This window comes from Dryobates pubescens, chromosome 17, assembly GCF_014839835.1.
Source record: "Dryobates pubescens isolate bDryPub1 chromosome 17, bDryPub1.pri, whole genome shotgun sequence".
Taxonomy (NCBI): domain Eukaryota; kingdom Metazoa; phylum Chordata; class Aves; order Piciformes; family Picidae; genus Dryobates; species Dryobates pubescens.
This window is the reverse complement of record NC_071628.1, coordinates 7,989,589-8,009,364: the sequence shown is the minus strand read 5'-3', so window position 1 is coordinate 8,009,364 and position 19,776 is coordinate 7,989,589. Positions and strand designations below refer to the sequence as shown.

Genomic DNA, 19,776 nt, shown 5'->3' with positions numbered 1-19,776 from the left:
TTGATCTTCAGTTTTGCATAAAACTGCAGCTTGCAGATGCCTTAATCCTACAAGCTACTAGTACCATAAACTCAGAATTGATGCTCAGGTGTAAGTCTTCCACATCACCTACCTGAAAGCCAAGAGTTATGAAATTTAATAAACTGCCTGTGTCCTTGGAGCCACAATCTCCCTTCATTTAGGAGAACAAAATGTCCATAGCTGCTCCTGACAATGATTAGAATAATTGTTAATGTACTACGAGAAGTAATTCAACATCAGGGCAATTTCTGAGATGCAGCAGTCAAATTTAAAACATTTTATTGTGCTAATATCAGTTACAAGTGATATTCTAAAACAATGTACCATGCTAATGCCAATGCAGTGCTAAGACAAGTAGTCTCTTTTAATGCTGGTATCCACACAGATGTTGAGAAGCTGCTGAAAGGCTGGCTTAATGAAATTAAATAGCAAAATCAGTGTGATGCAGCCTAGTTGTGAAGAACAAAATGCTGGGCAAGTGTCTTGAAGTGTATGTAAATGCCTGGTAGGAAGAAGTGTTGGCAGTGAGTCCATGCCGTGGACCACATGACAGTGTGAGGTATCATTTATGTCTTTTTCTTTCTAGGGAAAATAGAAACTCTGTAAACATGTGCAAAGATACTTAAAGATACTTAACTATTACCTCCAGAGCACTATTTCACCATACTTCTAGAATACTAAGCCTAGCTAATCATGTATGTAATAAAGAAATGCTGCTTTTCCTTAGCAGTATGCAAGGGAAGTACCATCTTTCTGGAGGTGGATGCTTGATGAACTACAGCAATGATTATTTGATTGATTTAACTATCAGAGAGGTTATAATAATCATAAAACAATTTAAAACATCATTAACTAGCAGAGCATTTCAAATAATACAAATGAGACATTGATTCATGGTGGTGTTTAGATTTACTTTTATGTACTGATGTGGTCCTCAGGTATTTGGTCAAGAAAGCAAATGGTATCCTGGCCAGGTATCAGGAATAGTGTGACCAGCAGGAGTAGGGCAGTAATCATGCTGCTGTACTTGGCACTGGTGGGGCCACGCTTCTAATACTGGATTCAGGTTTTGGGCCCCTCACTACATGAAGATCATTGGGACACTGGAGCAGGTCCTGAGAAGGGCAACAAAGCTGGTGAGAGCACAAGTGTTATAAAAAGTGGCTGAGGATGTTAAGGTAATTCAGCCTGGAGAAAAGGAGACTGTGGGGGGACCTTCTGGCTCTCTATAGCTCTCTGAGAGGAGGTAGCAGTGAGGTGAGGGTTCATCTCCCTAGTAACAAGGAAATGGCCTCAAATTGCACCAGGTTAATCAGGTTGGATATTAGGAAAAAATTATTTATTGAAAGTATCGGAATGGACTAGCCAGGGAGGTGGTAGAGTCACCGTCCCTGGAGGTGTTCAAGAAACCTGTGGATATGGCACTTGGGGACTTAGTGACCATGATGGTGTCAGGTCTACGGTTGGACTTGATGATTTTAGAGATCTTTTCCAACTGAAGCAATTCTGTTTCTGTACATAGTGGGCAATTTATTACCTCAAATTCAGTTTGGAAAGCTTTGGAAAAGAAATGGTTCAGCCACATTTTTCTTATGCTTTTTTATGCTTCTTCACCCATGGATTTGTAGATAAAATCTCAGTGATATTTGTGACTGTTGTGTGTCCCTAGGGTAAATGCTGGCTCTTGAGAACCTTCTATGTGAGGCTACCATGGGATTAAAAAAAAAAAAGAAAAAAAGAAAAAGAGTTAAAAGTGAATTCATTTCATTGGGGAAACTTCTTTTCCTTGCAGTAACTCATAAAACCCACACATCTTTGCATAGGGACCCTGACATTCTTGAGGAACATTAGCATAAATACAGACTTCATAATGGTGGCTTCCCTGTTCTCTCCTTCCTTCTGGTACTCTGCACATCCTTTACATCCAATGGGGAAAACCAATCCCTTGCAGAGAATTTAGAAGCCACAGAAGTTGACTGGGAGGCTCCACTTCCCCTTCTGAATATACTAGAGGCTAGGTGGCCATAATGCAGGTATTGGATGTTTCATTCAGATTTTCTACGGTTCCCCTTTTCTGCTGCAACAAAGGATTTTCTTTAACTAGGACACATATTAATGGTGAGATACTTTTATCCTTTCTTGCCAGAGACCAAAGTATTTTCTCCTATCCATAATATTCATTGCCTGTTTCTGCTTGATAATCAGTATAGGCAGTGTTATTAGTTATGGTACCTAATTTAACATCAAAAAGAATCAGACCACCTCTCTGGTGTGTGAATATGTGTCTGGAAGACCTGACTCAGGGAAGACACAAGGTGTGTTAAGTGTTTCACAGGCATCAGATTTTCTGTCTGCCAGCACTGCTGAATTAAATGCAGGGGAGACCATAGTGGGTACAAAAGCAGCAGTAAAGACTTTTTTGTGCTAGATCCCAAAAGTCTGTCTGTGAAACTCTTTCCTAAGGCAGCCCTCCATCACTGCCCCTATTAAAGCTTTTAAATCAATGTGTAATCTGGTAAGTCTTCTTCATCCAGATAGATGCATTTGAATGAGAGCTCACCCTGTGAGGAGAGGCTGGCCAGTAGAAAGACAACAGCTCTTGTTTGTTGTTCTGCATTACTGAAACCATATTACAGAGGATAATGAAGTGCAAGTTACAGCAATTAGTTGGTGGCAGCAAAAATGATAAGCACAGCATTATTACTTCATATACTGTGGTGTGCAATGCAGCCTATTGATTTAACAGCAGCTTTTCCTTTTTTCCCTTTCACTCTCTAGTAAAAAAAAAAGCCAAACACTGAGATTTATGTGAGTGGTACTGGTTTGGAATACAGATCAGGCTGGAGGAACACTGGTGTGAAGCTTTGGAGGCTCGCTCTTTAAAAAAGACCAGCCTAGGTTAATTCATAAAGTGCTTTACAAAAGAGGATAAATGCCGTGTGTTCCACAGTAGGGCTCCTTGGCTTTCTTCCTCACACCTGACTGCCTATTAATCTGCCTTTTAACTATGCCTGCATGGAGCCACACATGGTTGGAGCCACCAGCAATGTAGCTCTCTCCAGGCCTCTCCGAACTGGGTCACCCTTTTGCTGTTGGTTAGTGTTGAATTATTCCCTTTGAGATAACCACTCCATGGTGCTATCTATTGTCATGTTCTGGCACTGAGATTTTTGAACAGATCATGTGCAATCTGTCATTTGAGGCTGTTCAAGGATATACGAAAAATTAGACACATGTTGCTGAGAAAGTTGAACAAAGACAACAAAACCATATTTATTCCATTATTATTATTATTGTTGTTGCCTATTAAAATATGGTAAATAAAACATGAAGTGAACTTTGTCAAAGCAGCCCTAATGATTGATGGCTTTTGTCACTATCAGAATGTTCATCTGGTTTCAGTGGAGAATAACTTCAGCTGTTTGAGTCAGCTTTGACATGCAGCAGCTTCCACAGACAACTTGAAGGCTGAATTCCCATTCTGTAAGTGGTCTTTGGTGGCGTCTAAGAACACACTTTGCCAGTCATTAGTTCAGGATGGAGGCCAAATGTCCAGGCATGATGATGAATTTGTAACCAGTAAAGGTGGTGAAACCCCAGCCCAGGTTGCCCAGAGAGGTGGAAGATGCTCCATCCCTGGAACCATTCCAGGTCAGGTTGGACAGGGCTTTGAGCAACCTGCTCTGGTTGCAGATGTCCCTGCTGACTGCAAGGGGATTGGACTAGGTGACCTTTAAGGGTCCTTTCCAACTAAACCAGTCTGTGATTCTATTCTATGATTCCAATGTCTCCTGGACCAATTGTAATGATTTGCTTCCTCCTTCCACCGTAAAATGAGAACACAGAAGAATTCTAATTGTTGATTTCATGGGGGTTTTAAGTTCAGCCTAAATCATGTCTTGTGTATGCAACCAGGTCACTAACATTGTAGGAAAACTTGTACGGACTTCAAGAAGGTAAATATCTCATATATGAATACACGTACCTGAATATTTCAGTTCTGACTAGAAGCATACATTCAATGTGTAAGGTATACACAGATTTTTAATGAGGGTAATGAAATACTGCAGCAGGTCACCCAGAGATCTTAGAATGGGTTGGGTTGGGAAGGACCTCCAAAGGTCATGTAATCCAGTTCACCTGCAGCCAGCAGGGACATCCTCCATAAGATCAGATGTGGTAGAAGCCCCATCCCTGGAGACATTCAAGGTCAAATTTGATGGGGCCCTGCATAACCTGATTGAATTAAGGATGTCCATACTCACTGTAGGGGGTTGGACAAGATGACCTTTGAGGGTCTCTTCCAACCCAATGCATTCTATGATTTTATATTTCAACTCCATGTTTATATCTGTTGTACATATATATGTGACACACACTTTTATAACCTGCATATTTATGTGTCTTATATGCATGTAGCTGCTTGTGTACACACAGATTTGTTGTACTCATGGCTGTCAATCTTTAGTTACCTATGGTTATGAAAGTGATGTATGTGTAGATAGAGAGATATTGTCTTCCTACTTGCACACCTCCTCTACTTACATACCCCCCAAATCAGAAGCCATTTTCACCATTCAGGAACTACTTTTGCTTTTTCCTGGTTTATTAATTCTCTTTCCCTTTCTATTTTGTAAAGGTTTTTAATCTCTATTAATATCTGGGCACCTTCTCACAAACATGTATGTGCAATCTGCCCTCTGGCTCTCAGTCCATGGTTCCAGGTGCTGTCTGGACCTCCTGTTCTCCGGTGCAATCACAGAATTCTCAGTCTGGCATCGTGCCTCTCTCTTGGCCACGCTCACCCAAAACTGCTGTCACCTTCACTCTCCTGTTCTTGGCGATGATGACTGTCCCTTCCTTGAAATCAGTTTTGGTCTCTTTCCCTTCTCCACCTACAGATAATCTGATCTGTGTATGTGTTTGCCTAAACATCATCTCATTTCAAGAAACAAATTCAGCTACTATGTCTGCCTGGGCATCTCACATTAATTGTGTTCCAGAATAGAAGGATTTGGATCCTCCTCTCTCTCAGTGCCCTCTCTGCTACATGCCTTTTGAACTGTGAGAAACATCAACCACCACTGTCACCCAAGCACACAACATGGTTTTCTCTGTGTTACTCTCCTATACATTCATATCCAAGGGATGTCAGAAGTTTTTGAGAGTTTTTCTACACAACATCTCCCAGATGTAGATCCCGTCCCCTCTAATGCTGAACTTTGTAATTCAGTGCATTGCAAGCTCTGAATTTAGCAGGGTATGGCTTTTATTGTGCTTGTCTGTGATAAATAGGCATTGTCTGCCAGGGAGCATATTTAATATTGTCACCCAATATTGTATGTTAAAAAGAGAATTGTGTTGGAAATTTAATCCTGAAAAACAAGCAGTGAGATGATAAATGCCGTGGAAAACAACTCCAGTCACTGGGATGCTGAATGTTTTCTACTCTTGATTTTATATCAGTTCCCAATTATCACTCCAAAGGCAGAACACCAATATTGATATAATTAAAGGACATATAAGCAAACTGAGAATTGAATATATATCTCAGATGTTAGAATTATCAATCCTTGCAACCTTTTTTTCCACCACTAAGGAAGTATATTTTTATTTTCCAAAACTAAAATTTAAAAAGCACATATTTGCAAAGGCTGAACTAGGGTTAGCAAATTATTGTTTCACATTGGGGCAGTCCTAGTGGAAATAGTGATTTATTTTGGGACAGGTAATCCCCACCAGCTCTGTCTCTGGTTTAGATTCTTTCTCTTGCTGTACACTGGCCAGCACAGTCACTGGTTGAAGCCTCAGCTCTTGGTTAAAACCGGAAAGCAACCCCATCAATGCTACACTCCTATGCCCTCTAGCAAGTTGTAGAAGTAACGATCCAAAAGGGTTTAGGAGTTCTGTTGTGGCAGGGAGGCAGCAGGGGTCAAATCTGCTCTAGAAGACCTGTAACTGAGTCTGTACTTCTCAGATGGGCAAAGCTGCAGGGATTTCTGCTTGATTAAGGACTGCATGATTGAGGCTGGTGGCATTAAGAGGCACAACATCCACTCTGTGTCTCAAAATGGTGATCTAACGTGAGAGAAAAAGCCATGGAATAGCAAAGTCCCAACATTTTCCTGCTGGTGTAAGTGGCTATCTGCTTCCCATACACATGCCAAGTCTGCAAATGAAATTTATTTGTATTTTTAAAAAAAATTCTTATTTTCTGCTCTTGAAAGCTATTTTAAGAACTTTCCTGTGGTATTTAATACGTGTCTTTTGCCTGTGTGGGCTCTGAACTTCACCAATATTGTTTTGAGGCTACATGATCAATAAATGTCAGCTTCTGAAGTGCTTTGCCAGTTTAGGTATCAGAAATGAAAACATAAGCTGCAGCTCTCTTTCTACTGGTCATGACAAATTGATTCTTTTCGGTCTACCTCACATTTCTATCACTTCATCCGTCTGAAGAGAAGTGGATTTCTCACTGTTACCTGCTGTTAGGCCAACCTGAATTCCAAAATCCTCTCAAAGGTTTGTTGTTACATTTGTCTTCTGGTCATGTGCACCAGAAAATAGGAACCAGTGTGATTCTGACTGTGCAAGGACTGGGAAAGTAAGGTTGGGATCTCCATTAGCTTGCTTTAACTATTCATAGCACTGAGCTGAATCGCACATCTCCTCAGGCTGGTGTTTTCAGTAGTGCTCAGCCTTTGAGCAGGCAGTTTGCAACTCAGAACCAACACTTCACTTCTATTTGGAGACCTCTTGTGTTCTGGCAATTAAGATTGGACTTGATGATCTTAGAGGTCTTTTCCAACTTTAATGATTCTATGATTCTGTGATAAAACAAAGGCTGCACATGCACCATGAACATGCACTTGTAGTTACAATTTGTACATGAATATTTATGCTTCTGCAATTAGGTGAGGAATCATATGCTTAAGTGGCCACTTGTGCACTTTATGATCAAAAAAAGTAACCATTCATGTGTACAAGTGCATACACGTTTGCTGAAATGAAAAACAACTAAGACTTTTTGCATCCCCAGAGCAACAACGGATTTGCTTCCCCAGAAAACAAGAGGGACAGCTTGTGATGAAGGAAGGATGTTTTATCCTTGCTCGAAGAAACCTTAGCAGGATTGTTTTCCCATTGCTGTTTTGAGCATCAGTGCAAGTTCAGGAATGAATTGATCTGAAACTACACTTGTAGCTCTCTAAAATATATCTACAGTTAATTTTACAGGCAGCTTTTGCTGAGCTACAGAAGTGCAGCATACACTGCAGCTTGCCTTAGCTTCCCCCCCCCCCCCCAAAGTCTGTTAATGAACACTTTCATTGCTCTTAAGGGTTTGTGACACATATGAAATGTAGCACTTGCATTTTTCTAGTTGGTTAATGAATTGAGTGTGCACTGCTGTCTGCTGAAATCTGTCTCTGAGATTTCCAATTAATTTTTGCCTAATTTCTGTGTTCTGGAAGTTTTTAAACTGTCAGCAAAGATGTTTTATCATTCTTCACATTGGGGCCGTAATCTGAACTTTAGTTTCATTAAGGGGTGGAGAGGGATGCCAGTTACATCCCTCAGATCCCATGGGAAGGTGGTATGGGTGAGCAAAAGCTGAAAGAAAAAAAGAGCATGTAAAATACATATCCAGAGGAAAAAAAATAATTAAGAGTGTTAGTCATCGCTGCAGAACACATACAATTAAATCAGGTTGCATTGAAATGAAAAGAAATGGCATGAATTAATGAATTTATTTTGTGATGAACACTCAGTTCCCATTCTGCAAGCAGATTTTCTAAAGGGCACTTTAGGTAAGATGTTTTGTGGGGCACAAGCTCTTATTAACTGCATTTGTACCACATACAAGGGTAATGGACAGAAGATAGACCTCAACTCTGGCATCTGGATGTATCCCAGCTCTTCTGCTTCCTTGCTGGGTGCTGACCTCTAGCAAGTCACATCCCCTTTCATTGTCTCCAAGTCCCAATTTGCAGAACAGGGATTATTTTAACAATCTCTGAAAGAATTTTGTAGTCTGCTCAGGAGTTGCAATATTGAGGAACAAAGCACTACTGTACCGATGATGCGTAATTTGCGTGCCTCTTTATTCCCCAGTATGGGGCTTAAACAGGATTTATGCAGTATACTGGCTTGTGCTGGATCTCTGCACAGGAGTGAATCTTCTCCAAGGTCAATATAGTCATTCCCCAGTTCTGTGGCTTTTATGAGTTCCACAATATAAAGAAATCAGGTCCTACCACAACAAAAGCACTATGCCTCTGCCATAATTGTTGAGCTTGGGATTTGGATAAACACCAAATTCTGGTTTTCCAGCGTCTTCTGCTGCTTGTGTAACTGTTCATGACATTACAGTCTTGCTAGCAGCAATATTGCAGCCTGGTCATGTAAAAGGTATGTGTGAATTGTCAGCAAGTACAAGTTGGAGTGGAAAACATGCATTCACCTGTTGCCATCCTGCTGACTCCAGTGAGGTTAGACAGTGTTTTCAGAAATGCAAAGGAAGTGGTGTTTTCCAAGTTGCCATTTTGATTAGCCATAAACTGTATCAATAGCACTCATTTACAAAAACTGTCACAGCACCTTTTGCTATGAGGAATTGAAGTCTTTGGGGAACAAAAAAACCTTTTTTGGGTAAAAAAAACAAAATCAACTTACTGTTAAAACAGAAGAAGAGTTTTGTGGTTAGAAATTAGAATGTTTTTCCTAAAAGGTGGTGAAAAAGACAATAAAAGAAAGAAAGAATTGTTGTAGCACAAGTTTGCTGGAATTTGCAGCTAGCTGTGCCTGCAGGTTAAGGACAGTCTGAAAAACCAGCCCAGGTGCCTGCCTGCTCTGGAGCTCTTGCTTGAACCTGCTTCTGTCGGAAACAGCTTCTTCACAACTGACCTGGAGCCAGTTAGGACCAACACAAAGCTGTCCCTGACAGGCCCCAAGTGTGCTCAGTGTCTATGTGGAATGAAGCTGTTGAAACAGTTTGGTTACGATGCTCCCTTTCCCTTCTTCTACCCTCCCTTGTCCCCTTCTTCCCTTCCTTTGTTTCGTCTCCTCCCTTCTTCTCCCTGTTCCACGTCAGGAAGGGTCATCTCAGAAGGGCTGGGGGAGCACAGCACAGCACCGGCAGAGACTGGTGGGAACAGCAGCTACAACAGTGAGTGCTTTCCAACAACTCTGATGGCTAACATAGGGAACCTTGGGTGGTGGGATCTGAGGGTGCTGGTTCCAGCCTTTCCCTGTGCATGGTTTCTCTCTTGAATGTCACATAACTCTTTGGACCCCAAGCCTGAGGGATGCTGAGCCAGAAAGTCAAAGGAATTGAGTAGTTTCATATAGTGCTCCAGCCTGCCCAGGATTTTGCCATTTGTTAACTTTTAAACCCATCCCAAACCTGTGTTTTAGGCAACTGGATGGATGGAATTTATAGCGCTCTGTCTGTGAATGCTGTGCTGTGTGCTACAGTCCTGCCAGGTGCTCAGGCTGTGCTGACACCTCCAGAACACCATGCTGGAGACACCATTGTCTTCTGCTTTTCTCTAACTTGGTGTTCCTGCGGTAAAAGAAATGGCCTGAGTCTCCTGACCACTGAAGACCTTGTGGAACTTTATGTTAAATGAGCACTCAGTCAGTATGTTCTGGCTGAGTTTGGTTAATCACTCAGGACTCAGAATTGGAAGTTCTCAGTCATTTTTTTTTCTCACTCCCAAGTAACACCATTTACATTTCCTTGGGCATATCTCTTGGCCTCAGGTACAAAATATAATTTCCTAAAGCTTGCTCTGCTGTCTTGATCTACAAGTTAGATAGCTGTGACTCATCTGATAAAGAACCTTTGTAGTGTTGATGTTTTAGTTTAAATAATACTTTGCACCTTGCAATAAATATCACCCACAGCATAGGTGAACAGTTGTAGCACTTAATTTTCAGCAGCTGTTGACTCCCCAGTTGCTTTGTGCTGAGGTGGATTAGAAGTTGCTTTGAATCACCCTGGGGCCATCTGAATGGCCCTCCCATGACTGTTTTACTTACCTTCCTATTCCATTTGGATGACCACCAGGCAGGAGCAGTGCGCCTCTGTGCTGATGGGTTGGTGATGTGTATCATTAGCACTCTGAGGACCAGGCTGGCTGTTTGTAGTAGAACTGCATCCAGTTAGAACAAATTTGATCTCGCTTTCTTGTGCAAAACATCTAATGAGAGCAGTAGAATTTCTCCTCAACACAGTCTGCAAAGATAGCACCTCTAATGTATCGGTATTGTGTCCTTTAAAATGTTTTGTCATCTATGTGGGTATATTTACATAGCATGTGTAGTTAAATGTCATTGAGAAAATATAATTAAAAATCAATTAAGAGACCGTTTGAAAAAGAGGAGATTGTAAAAGTGGAATTTACAGTAATAACCACCCTAAGCATTTGGCATTTATGTGCCTGTACCAATTGGTGGTTCCCTTGTTAGCTGTGCATGAGTGACAAGGTGCTCTCGTATCTCCTGGATATAAATTCCAATATTCTTGTTATTGCTGGGACAAATAAATACCTGCATAAAGGCTTCTTGCACTGCCAACTAACACCAGCTGATTAAATTCAGACAATTGTATTTTGTTCTTGTCTGGGCCCAGTGCCAAAACTATCCCATCATATGAAGGGCTGGAGTTTGCACTCAGATTATGCTCAGTTAATGCACAGCAAATACTGCTCTGCCCATACAAGGCTGAGCACAGAGAGACATTTAGAAGTGCTGTCATTTTCTCTATGAAGCCTAAACCTATTAAGAAGCAATTATGAAGAGGTATTTGGCCTTTAACACTTCCTGCAATCACTGTGACTTAGACCTCTCCAGGTTCTAAGGACGTAGATGCATGAGGTGTGTTTGGACCCTATGAGACAAAAAGTCCCTATGACACATTTTGACTTCCATAGAAATATGGCCAGAGAGGTAACTGGCATTGTCTCCATAACAGCCATTAGGATATGTATATGTACATGTGTAATTTGTGCCTGTAAGGATCTGTAGCCATGCTTATGTGGCAGCAGTTCAAGGAACTGTCTTGATGTGGTATCAAGCATCCCAGCTTTATATCCAAACCCTAAGTCATTTTACTTATGTATTCAATGTGAACAGTTAGCAAGTGTTTTTGGGGGTATTCCTGGGGTTCTTGTAAAAGATTTGGAGATGAAATGTGTAATCTGGGAAAGAGGAGGCTGAGGGGAGACTTTCTTGATCTCCACAACTCCCTGAAAGGAGGTTACAGTGAAGCTGGTGTTGGTCTCCTCTCCCGAGTAACAAGTAATAGGACGAGAGGAAATAGCCTCAAGCTGTACCAGGGGAGGTTTTGGTTGGATATTAGGAAAAATATATTTACTGAAAGAGAGGTCAGGAACAGGCTGCCCAGGGAGGTGGTGGAGTCGCAAACATGTAGACATGGCACTTCAGGACATGATTTAGTGGATGTGATGGTGTTGGGTTAATGGTTGTACTCAGTGATCTTAAAAGTTCTTTTCCAACTAAGATGATTCTATGGAAAAGCATTTTAGAAATTATAAAGCCATAGAAAATACTAGGATCAGTGATAATGTCCATCTGTGATGATTCCATGGTTGAAGGGAGAGAGTGGGATTACTCTTTGAAAGCTCTCAGCTCATGCCTGTGTTTGTGCCAGTTTTCTTCCTCAGCAATAGTGAGAGGAGGTTGCTTGCTCTGCCCAAGCAGGTTAACTCAATGCCTGTTTTGGAATTAGTCTGGGAGGTTCTGCTGGCAAGTGATGTACCTCTTCCTGGGGGAGGTGGAGGGTTGGTGGTGTTTGCTATGATGGACTATTTCTCTTGGGTTATGCATTAAAGTAGATGTGTGAAACATCACACATCCTCCAGTTTGATTCCATGCTGATTGGGTTTTTCCCTTGTGCCCGGCTTTGGTTTCCACAATTTAGCTACCTCTCATTCCTCAATGCAAACACAGACCAAAAAGAATCAAAGTCCTCTTGAAAATCTGACATTCCAGCCCTTTAGAATTTGGGTGATATGAAGAGTCTATTTCCGAGCAATCAGAGGCTTTGCTTGTTGCTGCCCTGTGGTCTCATCGGTTTGAGATCCAGAAATCAGCCCCTTTCTTCTGACTCTGCTTGTTTCTTTGTCTCTTGAGATTGACATTAAAATCCTACTATAACACTCAACCTGCATTTTTCCTATATTTAGCTTTATGAATACACTTGAAATAGCAGACTTACACTTTTTGAGTATGAGATCCTTCAGGTATTTTGTTCTTTTAAAAGATTCCTTCTAATTTTTTTCCATCCTGTGATCAGGCATTTTACACAGGTCACTGCCTGTGACATTCTTGTGACACTACAAGCAGGCAGCATGCTGTGGTACTCCTCACTGTACATCTTCTCTCAGAACCAAGCGATATGTGCTCAGACTTGGAGAGAAGATGGGGGGGGGGGGGGATGTTTGCATATGAACATCTGCTTCAAAATCCCTAGCCAAGAAAGACAAGAAGCAAATTAAACTATTTGTTCTTCTTGTTCTCTCTTTAATATCAAAGTCATTTCTTACATGCTACTTAAACATCCACTTTTGATCAGGAGATATTAAAAATGGATCTAAGAGACTTACATCTTAATCATATTCCTTTGTGAAAACAGAGTAAGAGTGAGAGCGAGCTGGAGAAAAGAGCAGTAGCTACTTCACTGCTAATGCACATGTCAGCAACCTGTGCTATTAATTCTCTGCCCTGCCCATGGAGAGGTCTCCTCTCCCTCCCAACAAGCCATGCTGCAGAGCAAGAGACCTGTGGAACACTCTGCAGCTTGAAATCAATCTCTGCCTGTGTTGAAGCAGCATGTGAACACGTCCCTGTTGCTCTTTGATTTGTGCTTGAGACCTGGTAAAGGAGTTTTGAGGATGACTCAGATATTCCTTCTTCCTCCTGGGCTTTCTTGGTATGCCAGGAGCTAAGTTGCTGTTCTGGATACCTGTAGTACAAGTTCTCCCTTTTTTTCCTCCACTTTGTCCTCTGTGGAAAATATCTTTACTAAAACCCTAACAAAACCTTATGTGTTTTCATAACCCTGAGCAGATTTTGAACAAGAGATTCTGAACTCCAGGAAGAAAACCAATAAATTATGATGCTATTTGTGGATACAATCAATGAAAAATTAAGAGATAGGACTTAAAATGAGGCTTATTTTTTTTCACAGGGAATTGGTCCTACTATGCAAACCTGATTTCTTTCTTTAATGAGATCACAGATTAAGTTGCTAGTTTAGTTAGGGTGGCTGTGGGAATATAATAAATGTTTGTAACATGTTTGATTCAGTTCTGAAGGATATTCTGATTAAAAAATTAGCACTGTACATTTAGCAGTAACAGGGAGTAAAAAGTTGAATACAAGCTAAATGACAGATCTCAAAAAGCAGCTGCCAATGTGGAATAATCATCAAATGTATTCCTGGTGGGCTTCTGGTATTAGAATCACTCCTATCAATATTTACATTAACAATCTAGAAGTAAATACAAAATCACTGCAGATAAAATTTGTGAATGACAGAGAAACTGGCAGAGGGGTGAGTATTGATGAAAGCACAGCACTCACACAGAGTGAGCTAATCCAGCTGACAAATTATTTCTGCATTTTGAGAGGGAGGATTACATTTATCTCCACATTAAAAGGAAGTCATTGAGGTGCTGGTGCGTGTCCAGAGAAGGACAACAAGGCTGGAGAGGGGTCTCAAACACTAGCCCTGTGAGAACCATCTGAGGGAGTTGAGATTGTTCAGCCTACTGAAGAGGAGGAGGCTGAGGGGGAGACCTTCTGATTCTCTACAACTCCCTGAAAGGAGGTTGGAGCCAGGTGGGGGTTGGACTCTCCTGCGTAACAAGCAATAGAATGAGAGGAAATGGCCTCAGATAGCACCAGGTTAGGTTTAGGTCGGATATTAGGAAAAAATTCTTCACTGCCAGGGTCATCAGACAATGGAGCAGGCTGCCCAGGGCAGTGATGGACTCACTCATGGTGTTTAAAAGGTGTTTGGATGAAGAGTTTAGGGTCTAACTGTTGTGTACAGGGAGATGTTTGATTCTTGATGATTAAAAGATCTTGATGATTTAAAGATCTTTTCCAACCAGGCAATTCTATGATTATCTGCAAGAGGTTGGGCTCCTTTTTGTAGGCATCCTAGCCTTTTGGAGCTGAAAGGTCTGGATATAAGGCAGGAAGTGACAGGATTTGCCAAGGAAACAGTAGGAATATTGTTGAGCCAGGTGATTTTCTGACCCTGAGGTTAATTGGCACAACCTTGGTCATGTCCATACACTTTGAATTGTTTTCCCAAACAAACTGTCTGCATCCAGCCTACCTTCTGGGATGAGTCCCTGGGTTCTGCTAACCCCTGCATGGCACCTAGGCAGGGTTTGAAGGAAAGCTATTTCACATTGGCCAAAGAGTGTGCTACCAGTGGAGCATTCTGGGCAGCCACATGCTAGGACTGGCCCCATACCCTGGTTGGGTTTTGGTTTACTGATCAAGTTCTAACTAATGAGGCAGAGTAGTCAGTGTGAGGGCTGATGAGAGCAGCATTCAGCACACCTGCTGCCTCTCTGCTGCCAAGATCCTCATCTGCTGCCACTGAGGAGCATTTCTAAGGGAAGAAGTGATGAGGAACAAATGTGAAACTTTTTTTGCTGATGAGGTGTCTCTCAGAGGTGAGAGGGCAGTATGAGAGGAAACAACTGCTTTAAGACCCCAGAAGTGCTAAAGGGAGTCCAGCATAAGCACCAGAAAATTTAAAAAAATAAATAAATCATCACCTTATTTCCACACATCTGAATTATCTGAATTCAGTTCAGTGTTTCAACACAGAGCCAGCTGAGGTCAGTGGAAAGATCTTAATTTATTTAGAATAGAATCATAGAATTGTTTGATTTGGAAAAGACCTCTAAGATCATTGAGTCTAACCATCAACCTAAGACAACCATGGCCATTAAACCATGCCCCCAAGTGCCATGTCCACACATTTCTTGAACACCTTCAGGGATGGTGACTCCACCACCTCCTTAGCCAGTCTGTTCCACTCTTTCATCAAAAAGTATTTCCTAATCTCCAACCCAAACCTCCCCTGGCACAATTTTAGGTCATTTCCTCTCATTCTGTAACTTGATACTAGGGGGAACAGACCAACACCCACCTCACTCCAGCCTCCTCTCAGATAGTTGTAGAGAGCAATGAGATCTCCCCTCAGCCTCCTCTTCTTCAGACTAAACAACCTGAGTTCCCTCAGTCACTCGTCACAAGACTTGTTATCAAGACCCTTCACTCGCTTTGTTGCTCTTCTCTGGACATGCTCCAGCAACTCAATGTCTCTTTTTTAGTGAGCTTTACATTGGACTTTGCAGCCCTGTGTTTCTGCATGACACAAACCATTCTCTTCCCTTGCAGCTTAAGGAGACTAAGGAATGTAGACTGTCATCCTTAAGGAAGATACTTAACTATGAGAACTCTTTTATACTTCTTGTGCTAGCTCAAGCTACATGGATAAGTTAAGAGCTGCTCTTCCTCCTGCTCTCAGGTTGGCCAACTATCACCAATACTAAAAAATCATGGAACAGAAATATTGCAATGATTTTGGTAAGATCTTGCAATGCCTTTAAGGGGGCATGAGGTTTAGTGGTCATCTGTATAAATAGCTTTGTTTTATGGACTTGACACTATATAAAAAGCCATCTCACTACCCAGAGTCTTAATTAGAGTGCACTGTACTGTTAATGGGGATGTGGGATCTTTGTCCATGCCAGACAGAATTCATCCCATATAAATCTTATCTAGGACACAGTTTGGGGGGGGGGAAAAAAAGTAATCTCTATTTGGAAGTTCTATTCCAAAAACATCTATTTGCAGTAAAGTGACAAAAAAGGAGACAGTTCAAGTCTTACAGCTCAATCCTTTCCTGAGTAGTGCAGATCTGTGAGTCTTTGAGCTCCCACAGGAATTGAATAATGATTTTTATCATCAGTCATAAAGCCATTCCCTGCCTTGTGTAATAATGAGTCAGGAATGAGCCTTGCATCTCTTACAGCACAAACTTTCTGAGGAGCGACAGAAGTTCACATCTCTTCTCATGACTTAAACATAGTTTTTGGATTCCAGAGTAACATCGCTGTAGCTTGCAAGCCTGAGAATCATGACAACAGTCCAGACCTCCTCTTTCTTAGGACTTTGTGGGCTCTATTGAATTCACTACGAACTTCCTACTCTCTGTTTAGTGCTTGGTGCTTTGTGCCAAGAAGATTGGTAGTTCTTTGTCTCTGCTTCTACTAAGGGAGCCTAAACCAAAATGCTCCTATTATACTGAGGACTTAAATAGCTAAGCACAGCAAAACCCCATTTATCAGTGAGCTGTCTTGCATCAATCTCTTTTTTATATGTATTCTGCAGGTTATCAGAACTTCTATGAACCTGGGAACCAATACACAAGACAGCTTAATCCTTATGTCCCTTACATCTCAGCATTGCTTTTCTGCTTTGAATTGCAGTGGTTCCTCCTTCCTCTAACTGGCAGACATTAAGTTGTCATCTAGAAAAACAGTATTTATAGGGGAAATGAGCATCTTTGGGTCTCACAAACTCATTCCAATCTTTCCAGGGATGAATACTTCCCATTTTTCTGAGCTGCTGCGGAACAGCTCACTAACACTGTACACACATCCCAACAACACAAGGAGAAGAATGTCCATCAGACCAGAAAAGCCCCCTTGGGGCAAAGTAGACAGGAGGGCCTGCTTAGTTTGTGAGCTACAGCAAGGCTGCAGAGGCTGCAGTTCCACCTTGGCTTGGAACATTGTGAGATTTATTTTGAGATCCTATCAGCAATTCACTGTGGGCTGCTCTCTGCTGAGCAGAATTCATCCATCAATCTCCTTCTATGGCCACATTCCAGGCTGCACCGAGGTGACAGTTCAGTTGTACTGATGATCTGCCTCACATACGCATTCCCCCTTGGTTCTTCTCTTATGATAATTTAATTGATTGAGCACACTGGCTTCCAGTCAAAAAGCTCTTCTCAGCTTAGCTCTCTCTTTCAAAAAAAATCACTGCTCAACATCTCTATAATTAGAGTTAGTTGCTAAACCCTGTATCCAGGTGATTACCAGGATGTAAGAGGAACGTATCTTGAACTGATCAAATCCAGGATTTAAGAAAAATGCCCTTCATCCATGTTTCACAGCCTGTTAAAGCCTTCTACCTTGGGTGTTTTCCCTCTCTTTTGGGTGGCTAAATAAAGTTGGGTTAGGAAGGCCCATGTGAATTTAGGGCATTTAGGGGGTTGTTCTCATTCATCTCCCTGTTACTGTTTGAAGAAGCTCAGTATGGTTCATTAATATTGCATTAACAATGGAAAGGGACTCAAAAGCCAGCCAGTTCAATTATATTCTGAAGCCTGCAATGTGATAGAAAAATGTGCAGTGCAATGAGTTCCTGTCGAGGCCTGAGACTCCTGTTCCCTAGTCAACAGCACTGTTCTCTTTTAGTCCACAGTGTGCTTGGTTCATAATACAGACTGAAACCAAATGACATGATTTGAGGGTTTCATTCAGTTCCTCATGCTTGATTCAGGATTGCCAAGGGACTCCATAAGCAGAAGAAATCTTGGGGCTGGTATGCCTGATAGGCAGGGTCTGACTTATCCTATATGCTGACCCTGCTTCCATGAAGGGGTATATTAAGTCTGTATGTTGAAAAGCTTTCACTTCATGGGTGGGATTGCAGCTGGAAAAATGGGAGAGAATGAGCTGAGCTTCCTTTTCTGCCTTTGCATTTGCTTGGTCCAACAGCAACATTCACAATGTGGTAATTTACACCCAGAACTGCCAAGAATTGTGAGCTACCTGCTTCCAGCCCTGGCTGTCCCCCATCATTATCACAGAATAGAATCACAGAATCACAGACTGGTCTGAGTTACAAGGGACCTGTAAAGCTCATCTAGTCCAACCCTCCTCCAGTCAGCAGGCACATCTACACCTAGAACAGGTTGCTCAGAGCCCCAGACAACCTGAGCTAGAATGGTTCCAGGGACAAGGCACCACCATCCTCTCTGTACAACACATTCCAGTGTCTCACTACCCTCAAAGTAAAGAATTTTTCCTTCTCTTTAGTCTGAATCTCCCTCCTTTAGTTTTAAACCCATCACCCCTTGTCCTGTCACAACAGGCCCTGCTCAAAAAGTCTGTCCCCATCTTTCTTTCAGGTCCCTTTAAGTACTGAAAGGTCACAATAAGTCCTGTGCTTCCCTAAGAAAGAGTAAGAACTTGCAATTGATTTCAATGAAAGTGAGATCATGCTTTCTGTGCAGAGTGATGTGCCTGATGCAGTGTGATCTGGCTGCTAGAAATGATGAGACATATGAATTGAAATGATTTTATTTTTTTTCTACATAGGAGACACCAAAGTAAAATTTGATTTTGCTGGACTTATGGCTTGATCAATCACCCAATTAAGAATAATGATTCCACTTGCTGACCTTGTGGGGCATCAGCTATGAAATTTGATATGATGGGCCAAACGTTTTTACAATACCAGTGTAGCTAGTGTATGACAGTCTATTGACTGGAACACTGTCAGTGCCCAAATGAGATTATAACCACAGAAGGTCTTGATTGCTTTGGTCTTTTATTCAATACACTCCTCTGTTACAAGCAGCTTCTTGGCATTTTTTTCAAGGTAGCCCAGATGGTTTTTTTCTGACAAATGACACATTAGTTGGTGGTACAGGCAGACTCTTTTCTGCCTTTGGAAGACTTATCTATAACAGGACTGTTGCATTTAGTGTGTCTGTGCTGTTTGAGCCTTGTAGTCTGTAATAGCCTCTTTGAGCCTTATTGGCCATTCAGCTTTCTGGGAAGGCTGCTGGAGCTGTGATGGAGAGAACCTCTGCGGTTCTACGTGCTGTGGGGCATTGTTCCATAGCTGGAGAAGAAGAGAAGGATGGCTTTAGTGCCCAGCTTTCATTTCATTTAAATGAGCAGAATTGCTTTACTTCCCCCCTAGGTATAACAATTATTAAGAATTCATATTGCTATTCATTCTGTATAATAATGAACAGAAACTGGTTTTGCACTCTTAACCTTTGCTGTTAGGTAGAAATAAAGAGGCAGCAACAGTGACTACTATGAGACCATATATCTACAGCATCATACTTGCTGCCACATTCTGTACTTTGAGAGACAATGAGTTTATGCTGTGTCATGCTTCTGCTTTCCCACTGCACAGAATAACCAGCTAATGCATTTTTCCCTTTCTTTTGTGTGTCTCCCAAACAGATCTATTTATCCCTTAAATAAATTCACTCAGCATTCCTCACGCATTCTGATTTTTCAGTTAAATATTGTTTGCATTTAAATATAAATATTGCCCAAAATGTAGCATTAGTATTTTGCCTACTGAAGTTCAGTTCTGTAGCTTATTAAAATTTAAAGAGCTATTATGTATATGAAAGATTTATAATTTTTTTTTGGTTGTAGTTTGCAAGGTGGTATAACAATAATTACCAGAGTGCATCAATCATTTTTCATTGCCTCATGTATATCCTGGGAATAAGTAGCTGCAATTAAAATCCCATTTTACATAAATAGATGTGGTTTGTATCAAACCACAGTCTGTTTCCACTTCTGAAATGCTGGCCATAGGAAATCTTGCTCATTATTCAAAGTATATGATGTGTGCTGCTTATCTTTTTGTGCTTAAAAA

General features: G+C 41.4%; 1 protein-coding gene across 8 annotated transcripts in view; it reads left to right on the top strand.

Annotated features, from left to right (window-relative positions):
- The window catches only part of MEGF11 (multiple EGF like domains 11), a 298,911-nt gene that overhangs the window by 147,397 nt on the left and 131,738 nt on the right, over positions 1-19,776 (top strand). For 6 of the 8 annotated variants that reach the window (XM_054169250.1, XM_054169254.1, XM_054169252.1 and 3 more), the window contains exon 6: positions 9,113-9,187. The exons of the other annotated variants lie outside the window; for them this stretch is intronic. In XM_054169250.1, the coding sequence (XP_054025225.1) occupies positions 9,113-9,187 (75 nt within the window). The remainder of the gene's footprint in view (positions 1-9,112; positions 9,188-19,776) is intronic. 8 annotated transcript variants of the gene reach the window in all.